Raw genomic sequence first — 9,927 nt, 5'->3', positions numbered from 1 at the left:
ATACAAAACCAAACACCAATACACAAATTACAAAGAGAACAGTATGCACTGTTACAAACAATTTTATTTACAAAATATTTAGTGAAAATATAATAAATATTAAAATTAAAGAGAAAAAATTTTACATTAATTTGTTTCTTAATTATAGGCTACCAATAATATCCTGTATAGTATATAATTCAATCTTATACAGTAGTTCATTGTTTTTTACTCTTACAGTATTTGTAAATAAAACCATTGAGTACAGTACTGTATATGAATATAATTTTTGTTGATTTTTACAGATTATTAAGTTTTAAAACATTGTTAAATATATTATTTCAGCACATGTATTGGTGCCACCATATTTTGGTGCTCCATCACCTGTATGTTTTAATTAAAAGACACTTAACACAGAATTTTGTATCAACAATTAGAAGTTTAGAAATCAATGGGAACTAAAATGGCCAATCAACACTCAACACCATATTTGTCAAAATTTCTAAACACAACTCCTAATTGCAAGTGAACTTTTCCCATAGCAACTGTCTGTAATGTGTAGCGCTCTGCGCTATACACCATGTCAGGGTTACGCAACTGTGGTCCACCTCCAAGGAAAAATTGTGTGACTTGATCACGATAGGAACCAGCGGGTCGCCATGTAACACATTCAATATCATGAGTTCCCGGTGATGTTGGAATATGACAGAATCCATACCCATGTAGTTCACTGCGACCATACGAATCTTGATGAAAAACTTGAAAATTCAACTTAGGCCATCCTGAAAAAAAAAGAATTCAAAGATTTATTAAAAGTTGGGTTTGACATTTCAGAAACATCCATTATTAAATATACTAGCTCCTCCTATCAAAACGTCAACAATTGTAAGGAATGGCGCTTTAATTTATTGTTCAAAATGAATATGAAAAATGTAATAAATTTACTATAAAATTGTTTCTGACCTTGTAATCCTTTTGTGGCAAAGTGAATATCAATAGGATGGCACCACACTGCAAAGTCCTTACTTTGTGGAATATCAACTTGTGTTTGACCCTCACGTAATCCTGCCAACACCCTCCATGCACCACCTGAAATTTGGAAAAGTGCTATAGTTACCAAACTTGATGTGGATATCAAATCTAAACCATGTAATGATTGTATGAAATACATGCTTCCATCTATCATAGAAAGAGGTCGGAATGTTTCCGCTATCAGCAGTAAATGACTGAAACACTATTATGTTAATGTTTCTTCAGTGTCTAAAACTCATCTTGAAAATCATCACACTTGGAAATGGAAAACCTGCAGTTTCAATCATACAAACACGACACCAAGAGGGACTCACAAACGGTAACAATGAGTAGTTAGCCATAATTATTATTGTTGCTTTTTCACAACAAGAATTGGATTACCAATATGGCCCAAGATGTTTAATATCATAAAGTATAATAATAATTATTGTCAACATTATTTACAACATACCTGTGTGTATTGCCCATTTACAGTATAAATCATGAACTGGAAACCCACTGGCCCCTATGATCTCACCAATAACATGCACCTCAGCCATTATGTATTAAAGATAATCAAATTTATCTGTAATATTAACAAAAAATATAATAATTTATAGGCCCTGCTACTATAGGCTAGTATTTTTTATTTTATTTTTTATTACACCTTATTTATAGAGGGTGATCCTAAACAGCGCATGCAGACAATCAAGAGGCCCACTTGATGAGTGACAGTGGCTGTGTGTATACTAGTACACCGGGGTAACCCCTTACTCGTCTCAAAAGATGCACTAGGTTCTTTAAAGTGCACATGAACCAGGTGGACCTACGGTTTATAGTCCTTATCCGAGAAGACTCGTTTTACCACCAGAATCATGGAGCAAGTGAGGTTCGAACCCTTGCTGATGTTAATATGGCAAGGTATTCGGTTCCACTGTCTTAACTGCTTGACCACTCACTCACTGGTATGTATGTCTATAGCTGGCATACTCAGCAGATAAATCTGGTAAAAACGTTGAGTTGAAGCCTCTCTCTATTATTGTACAGTAGAACCTTCGTTTTACGTACCCTGATTTTACGTTCCCTTGATTTTACGTACGCTTAAAATGACCGATGACGTCATCATTTTCTTACATTGAGGGCGCAATTTAACAACAACAAAGCACAAAGCCATGGCTGTGTGAGGATCTCATGTGCATTCCCCTACAGCAGCGACTGTTTTTATTGATAGAAAATACAGCATTGATATTTTTATTTACAACACTTTATTTAAACTAAATCGCAAAGCCTGTATATACTGTAATTTTCTAGGCCTCACATCTTACTAGGCCTGCTAGCCTGGCCTAGATTAGTCTAGGAAGGGCCTAGGCCTAGCTAAGCTGGTGACCACCTACATGCTGTAGGCAAACACGGCAGCCTTTTTAGCTACGATCTACGTATTTGGGGGTCAATTTAAGGTCAACCTTGATTTTACGAATCCCTTGTTTTACGTACGCCTTTCGGTCCCGTACCGTACGTAAAATGGAGGTTCTACTGTATTAAGTATTAATAATTGGATAAATAGAGAGATTGAACAGCATACGCATACTCAGTCAGAACACAATTGGTAATATCAAGTCACCACCAGCAAACCTCAAACTTGAGTTGAGGCCTCTAGAAAGTATGGACAGTAAAAACATGATTATTATATTATCTAGGCCTAGCCCTAGCTACTAATTGATGTTGAGTTCAATCTTTTAAAAACTTATATCATTCTTGCCGCGCTTACAATCATAGCCTACTAGATAGTAGGCTCCCGCCGCGGGATAAGCCTCCTCCTACTCTAGTCCGTCTACTAGGCCTACTACCAGAAACTAGGCCTAGCTAGGCTACTAGGGCCTAGGAGGGCAGGCTAGTAGAGAGCGCCTAGCCTACTAACTAGCCTAGACTGTGATGCCCCCTAGAGCCAAACCAAACTTAATGATGGTAACATTAAAATACCAGTCATACCTTTCAATACTGGGTTTACAGGGATCTACCTAGAGCATTGTAAGATGAAAACAATTTGAAAAACACAAATTTGTTTAGGAATTATTGTTGTTGTCTCCTCCTAAATTGACATCGTCAAAAACAAAAAACAAGAACATTCCTTGTTTGTTTGATGATTATTCCTCCTCTTTATCTTTATAGCGCGTGATGGCGCTATACGATCTTCGGTTTTTTAAGTTGTTGCTGCAATTGTGTTTCGCTCTGTGTCGTTCGGTTCACTTCAAAAAACTTATTTTATGCGGCCTATTGCATTGTCAAACTTTAAATAAATTTACAGTACTTTTTACCTTTCAGACTGAAGTTTTTCCTCCAAGATGTACATAATTGTCCAGTTAATGCAAAATGATAAAAAATGATGAAAAATAGCTGTGCTGCTAAACGTAATAAACGTTTAGCAGCACAGCTATTTTTCGGTTTAAATTTGGTTTTTTTTCGATCCGAATTCATTTTTTGGTCAAAGTGAATAAGTTTTATTATAGGTTACTACCCGACAAAAGAAATGTTGGTTTTCAGTGAGACATTTATTAATTTATTTTCGATGACGTACATTATTTCTAAAGTACAGCTGACAGTAGAATCTATGGCAAAGTAAAGTAAACTAAAACAAATTGTGTTTATTGAATAATACAAGTAATAATTTATTCCACGGGAATAGAATTAATTATGCATGTTTCATATGGCTTCCCTAAAGGCATTGTCCTTTGTATATGAAATTGTTCATTTTCGTCGTCGTTATCTTCTTCTGACAGTGCATGTGATTCGTCGTAACGGGAACGTTGGTTATTGAATTCCTGTACGTTTTTGTTCTTTGTTAACCAAATGTTGAGTTCATTTTGTCCCGTTTCATCGCCGCATCTTTGTAGCCTATCACCTCTTTCAATAACGTGACAAGTTCTTGACATGTCTTCTAGTTTGTGACGCTGTTGTTTTCTCCATTTCGCCCGTCTGTTTTTGAACCAAACCTAATATGATTAAAAACATAATTTATAAGAAAGGTAGGCGGTAGGCCGAAGTTTAAAAAACACTTTCTAAAGGTTTAAGAAAACACTTTATAAGGACGATATAAACAGAACGATACAGGCACGTCTGCCAGGTCTAAATTTCAAAATATTAAGGAATTAAAAACAAGACTAGAAGCACCCATTGAGTGACTGAGGTTTAGGAACAAACTTTATATAAGCGAAAACTGGTTTATTATGAGTATGATAATAAATTGTATTGTTCTTTGAAAACAATCAGTTCTATATTAGGCTATTTTTTTTGTATTGTAAACAGAATTTAGAATTTTACAGAAGCCTTATTAAAATCTATAAAATGGAATTAAGTCCGAAATAGATCTGTGATTATAACGATTCTACATCACTTTCTTAAAAAAATGCGAGGCACGTGCACTGTCTCCCTTCTTCCCGATTTTTTTAATGATATTTATAATAACATCTGGATGCCTTCCTTTCTCTCTCCCCCTCTCTCCCCACAATTGTTTTTCAAAACTTGCCTCAACTCTTTCTTCTTTAAGTTTTATTTGCACAGCCAATTCTTCTCTCTTTACGACATCAGGGTAGTGAGTTTTATCAAAAGTTTCTTCAAGTTGTTCTAGTTGTTGTTCTGTAAATATGGTTCTGTGCCGCCGACGCTTCCTCTTGTACATACGGCTTGTGAGCTCATTTGGTATACAGTAACCGGCAAAGGGTGAATACGCTTTAAGGAGAATAAGTTATGGTTTTACGTAAAATAAATTCAACCTCGGATTACTCTATTTTAATTATCAAAAAAATTCATAAACATCAAATCATAATTATGTGGTTGATATTCTCGATGTTGTGATCCATGGTTTTATTGTTTAGATTTGTAAATGTTATTAGGCCTATAAAGTCAATATTAAAAAAAAACATGTTGAACTTACCCATGTGGTATTCAGAAGGTGATAAAGAAGAAGGGCTCGTCGCGGGTGCGTAAGGGTTAGGTACTGCATGGTAAGCAAATGATCTAGGTGATAGGATACTATCTATTGTAAATGATGGTAAAGTATGCGAACTCATTGAAACTGGATAAAATCCGCCATGCTGCGCTGAAGAAAACCGAAAACCCGAGGCCATTCTTCGTGCGTCCTGCATCATCGTAATATTATAATAAATTGAGATCTTGACAGAAATCTTGAGCAGGATGATAACATTACATACTGAAATTCAGTGTGATTTAGATTTATTTTGTATCGTGATGTTGACTTTGAAGACAAGCTGTGAAATGACTGGCGTTTTTTGATTGGTCGAATTCTTCTGTAAATACCAAAGTAATCTGTGAAATCGTATTGTTATAAAATTAAGCTGATCATCTCAACCCATTAACAGAAAAAGATAATCCCCTTTTAACACAGGATGATTGAAAGAGGACGTTTCTTGATTATCTTTGTCAGGTAAAGTGAGGTAAATTAACGAATTGTTTAGCCAACGAACACTTGTGACAGTAACTTTTTATATGAAGGCCTAATGTTAAAGGTGGTTGTTTTTTGCTTTATTATTGTAAAACTGCATGTTTCATGATATGACCAGCAGTCCGTGTGGTTCATAGAGTTTGGCCATGTTGGTATCTTGATCATCCACAGAGATTGTAAAACGTTTTTGTTTTTAAAGTGCTAATTATGTTAACGTTCCACGGTAGCGTGATTAGGTTTACAATCCACAATACATAAAAGCTCACCTGACATAACGTGTTTCGTCTTTCCAAACACACACAAAACAAAGTCCCTGTACAAATAAAACCTGAAGCGATTTTATTGGACAAACTTAGCATGGCATTAAAAGATACCGTGTCAGTAATTTTCTGTAATAATTATTATAACATAAGGGGACAATTCGTATTATTAATAATTTTTGGTGAAGGATCATATTTATATAACTAAAGAATGCTTAAAAGTACATAAGCCTATAGTTTAAATAATGCATACATGTTGACGAAGGCCTAATTCTAAGGGGGCTTAAGCTGTGATAATTCCTAATGTTAAAGCATAATCTCATGATAGTACCGCAAATAGGCCGCAGTTTTCGGGAACAAAAAGGCAGATTACAAAAAGTATAAGAAGTTGTTTGTGATACCCCCTAAATCGTTTTACCAACACCTTCTTACAATAAAGCAATTTGCACACATTATTCCAATTTATCTAATCAATACGTACTTTAGGCATAAATGATAAGTGCTTACATTTACTTGTATTTTTTTATATTTTAATTATTCCGTGGACGGTTTTTTTTTAAAGTTTTATTATTTTATCTATTCCAGTATTTCAGTAAAACATAAAAAGGGAGGGGTGAGGAGAGACTAAAACTGCCAAAGACAATTCTATCGCGAGAACGAATTATTTGCATAGAAGAAAAACAACAATCTCCATGACGACGTTCAATTCGATTAAAACCAGGAAATGTTACACTTTGGTGGAGGGTCATCCAGGTCAATCAAAGTCCTGTGTTCGATCGTGCGATTACCTGTAACATAAATACACTGTATTAGTACTAATGATAGGCCTACAGATTATCAGATATCCAGGATAACCTGTCACTAATAAATACAAGTCCGTGTTATTCTTCAGTCATAATGGTTAATACTAATATGATTTTATATACGTGTATTGTCATAGTTAGCCTAAATACAAAGAAACATAAAAAGTGAAAACATTAATTTGAAAAAACATTAATTGTTTTAGGTCGATGTTTCCCCCACCCCCGTTGTCGTTGAATTACTATGATAGAATACTGATCTCTAAACTCCCGAACTTAAGGCTTTTGTTATTAAATTCAGGCACAAATAGCCTTTTGCAATTCAGACGTCGTTAATGTGTGAAATGTGATTATAATTAAAGAATTGTTTTTTGAAATGTGTTAAGTGATTCTTCAGAAACAAACACATTGTTATACATTTATTTAATGATTTGAATAGGAATCTCATTAGCTAAAAATAATCAGATTACCGATGCAATGGACAATTGAAAAACTACTGTAATGAAACCTGGATCTAAACCAGATTCAATTTGAAAGGATGATGGTCATGATAAACAGGTTAGACAGTTTTTCAGACCTGATCTCTGAAAAGATAAATAAATAAAAATAAATAAATTTCCCATTATTATTCAGTCCAACCTGGAGTTCTTAGGATATTGATGGCGAAGAGATTTCTTTTTATATGTTTAATATTATGCAATTCTTTTCAATAATTTGTTTCAAAATGTATATCAATGTAATTTACCTACTGTACTTTGCATTAGAGCACATGCGGTTGATGGTTCAGGAGTGATATCATGTGAATGCGCTTCTGTGGAGTAAGTGTCAAACGAGTAGCTTGTGCGTTGGTGGTTGCTACGATCACTGGAGCTAAAATAATTCATATTATGTAATTATATGAGTACACACGAACAAACGAAATGGGTTGGCTTTCACATGTTTGGTCACTGTTACTATAGGACAAGGCGCAATTGACTACACTTTAATGTGAAATAAAATTAATAAAAGTAGATGTTTCCCATGAAAGACGAAGGAAGTAATTAATTGTAATTTGACAGTAAATTTACTTGCGTTACTTCTCTACGTTGGTTGCATTTGCTGCGTAATAAATATTGAACTTAAATAACCTACTTGACAGCCATCTTTGAATCGGTGCCACACTCAATACACTGATTTAAAGTCTTTGCTTGTCTCATTTCATACTTAGATAACTGTAGATCTAGCAGTTGTATATATCTAACAGCTCCCCTTAAGATATCCAATTTAGTACCATTTCCAATGAAATCTTGCGGCAAGACATTACTTAATCTGGTGTACGCATCATTGACCAATAGTAAACGTTTTCTCTCACGCGCAGTGGCACTCTCTCGAACGCGTCTTAAACGTTGCTCAAACGGATCCATTTTGTTAGTTTAACACAAAACACAAAACTAATACTGGTAATATAGTCTTGAATTGCTTTTTAATGACACTGATATATCTTAGGAAGGGTCAATGGTAAGTGTTGGTGCAATGCCATAACAAAAAAAAACATGAAATAGTAGTCCTCTAGTATCTGTAACTATGAAATCAACACCCTGTATCACAGAATACTTATATAAACGAGGGTTATTAATAAAAGTATATGCTACATCAGAAAGAATGTTAGCGCAACCAAAATATAGATGATTATTGTAATAACACCTTATATCTATAAGCCTATTCACAAATACAATATGATATGAAGTTATTACTACTTTACACAACATACTATGATTACAATATTCAAGAAAGACGATTCTAATTAACGAGTTAAGGGAATAAGTGGACTCTAACTATATTTGAAGCTTTCCTTTGAAATAGTTTATACCAAATGTATTGACAGATTGACTCGAATATCATTGCGTCCTCTGATAAGATAATATGTGTATGGGTTAGTTAAAATGAATTACTTTCAAATGACTTTCATGATAAAACACGACGTTCGACGGTAATGATTAATTGACAATGATAACATGGCTCGCTCTTCATTATTTACCCACCGTATAACGACGCCCGTCCGTTTAGAATATGAGTGGTGAAGGGGGGTATAGGTGATTTGGGTAAGGGATGAATTGGCAATGATAACATGGCTCGCTCTTCATTATATACCCACCGTATAACGACGCCCGTCCGTTTGGAATATGAGGGGTGAAGTGGGGTATAGGTGATTTGGGTAAGGGATGAATTGGCAATGATAACATGGCTTGCTCTTCATTATTTACCCACCGTATAACGACGTCCGTCCGTTTGGAATATGAGGGTGAAGGCGGGTATAGGTGATTTGGGTAAGGGATGAATTGGCAATGATAACATGGCTTACTCTTCATTATTTACCCACCGTATAACGACGTCCGTCCGTTTGGAATATGAGGGGTGAAGGGGGGTATAGGTGATTTGGGTAAGGGATGAATTGGCAATGATAACATGGCTTGCTCTTCATTATTTACCCACCGTATAACGACGCCCGTCCGTTTGGAATATGAGGGGTGAAGTGGGGTATAGGTGATTTGGGTAAGGGATGAATTGGCAATGATAACATGGCTTGCTCTTCATTATTTACCCACCGTATAACGACGTCCGTCCGTTTGGAATATGAGGGTGAAGGCGGGTATAGGTGATTTGGGTAAGGGATGAATTGGCAATGATAACATGGCTCGCTCTTCATTATTTACCCACCGTATAACGACGCCCGTCCGTTTGGAATATGAAGGGTGAAGTGGGGTATAGGTGATTTGGGTAAGGGATGAATTGGCAATGATAACATGGCTTGCTCTTCATTATTTACCCACCGTATAACGACGTCCGTCCGTTTGGAATATGAGGGTGAAGGCGGGTATAGGTGATTTGGGTAAGGGATGAATTGGCAATGATAACATGGCTCGCTCTTCATTATTTACCCACCGTATAACGACGCCCGTCCGTTTGGAATATGAGGGGTGAAGTGGGGTATAGGTGATTTGGGTAAGGAATGAATTGGCAATGATAACATGGCTCGCTCTTCATTATTTACCCACCGTATAACGACGCCCGTCCGTTTGGAATCATGAGGGGTGAAAGGGTGGGGGCGGTGTGGTATAGGTGGTTTGTGTTAGGGAGGAATAAAGTTATACCGTTATAAAGTTATATTCTTTTTGCAAGTATAGGTAACCAATGCAGAAAATCGATGTATTGGTGACGTCACAGAAAGTAATTAAAATCTCGTTTTTCACTGCATTTTGTATTCGCTCAGCAGCGGTTAATTTTCATTGTTTCTATCTTGGTTAAGATACTGAAATTTAAACATATCAAGTGCATGATAGCTATGCTTGAAGCCACTTTATAATCAGCAATATGAATACACAGAAATAGCAAAGATAGTATGCAAGATGAATTCTATTGATACCCATTTAACACCTGC

General features: G+C 35.7%; 4 protein-coding genes across 6 annotated transcripts in view; 1 reads left to right on the top strand and 3 right to left on the bottom strand.

Moving 5' to 3' along the window:
• LOC144852343 (NF-kappa-B inhibitor epsilon-like) overlaps positions 1-9,927 on the top strand; it is a 119,721-nt gene that overhangs the window by 59,394 nt on the left and 50,400 nt on the right. The gene's annotated exons all lie outside the window — the stretch shown is intronic.
• LOC144852772 (B9 domain-containing protein 2-like) lies at positions 45-3,131 on the bottom strand. Of its 2 annotated transcripts, none has more exons than XM_078710746.1 (4): positions 2,980-3,131; positions 1,463-1,576; positions 943-1,068; positions 45-761 (listed from the first exon to the last, which is right to left on the bottom strand). In XM_078710746.1, the coding sequence occupies exons 2-4, from the start codon at positions 1,548-1,550 to the stop codon at positions 451-453; spliced, it is 525 nt and encodes a 174-aa protein (XP_078566872.1). In that variant the 5' UTR covers positions 1,551-1,576; positions 2,980-3,131; the 3' UTR covers positions 45-450. The 2 variants fall into 2 exon arrangements, with proteins under 2 accessions (XP_078566872.1, XP_078566873.1); XM_078710747.1 differs by lacking the exon at positions 2,980-3,131 and adding an exon at positions 1,954-1,999.
• Positions 3,537-5,188, bottom strand: LOC144852405 (uncharacterized). The gene is made up of 3 exons (XM_078710189.1): positions 4,922-5,188; positions 4,514-4,716; positions 3,537-3,980 (listed from the first exon to the last, which is right to left on the bottom strand). The coding sequence occupies exons 1-3, from the start codon at positions 5,133-5,135 to the stop codon at positions 3,657-3,659; spliced, it is 741 nt and encodes a 246-aa protein (XP_078566315.1). The 5' UTR covers positions 5,136-5,188; the 3' UTR covers positions 3,537-3,656.
• On the bottom strand, positions 5,800-7,912 carry LOC144852377 (uncharacterized). 2 transcript variants are annotated; one of them, XM_078710164.1, is made up of 3 exons: positions 7,641-7,912; positions 7,255-7,379; positions 5,800-6,497 (listed from the first exon to the last, which is right to left on the bottom strand). In XM_078710164.1, exons 1-3 carry the CDS (start codon positions 7,910-7,912, stop codon positions 6,421-6,423), a joined length of 474 nt encoding a protein of 157 aa, XP_078566290.1. In that variant the 3' UTR covers positions 5,800-6,420. The 2 variants fall into 2 exon arrangements, with proteins under 2 accessions (XP_078566290.1, XP_078566291.1); XM_078710165.1 differs by having other exon boundaries at positions 7,259-7,379.

Source organism: Antedon bifida, chromosome 9 (genome assembly GCF_963402885.1).
Source record: "Antedon bifida chromosome 9, ecAntBifi1.1, whole genome shotgun sequence".
Taxonomy (NCBI): Eukaryota; Metazoa; Echinodermata; class Crinoidea; order Comatulida; family Antedonidae; genus Antedon; species Antedon bifida.
This window is presented reverse-complemented; position numbering and strand designations above follow the sequence as displayed.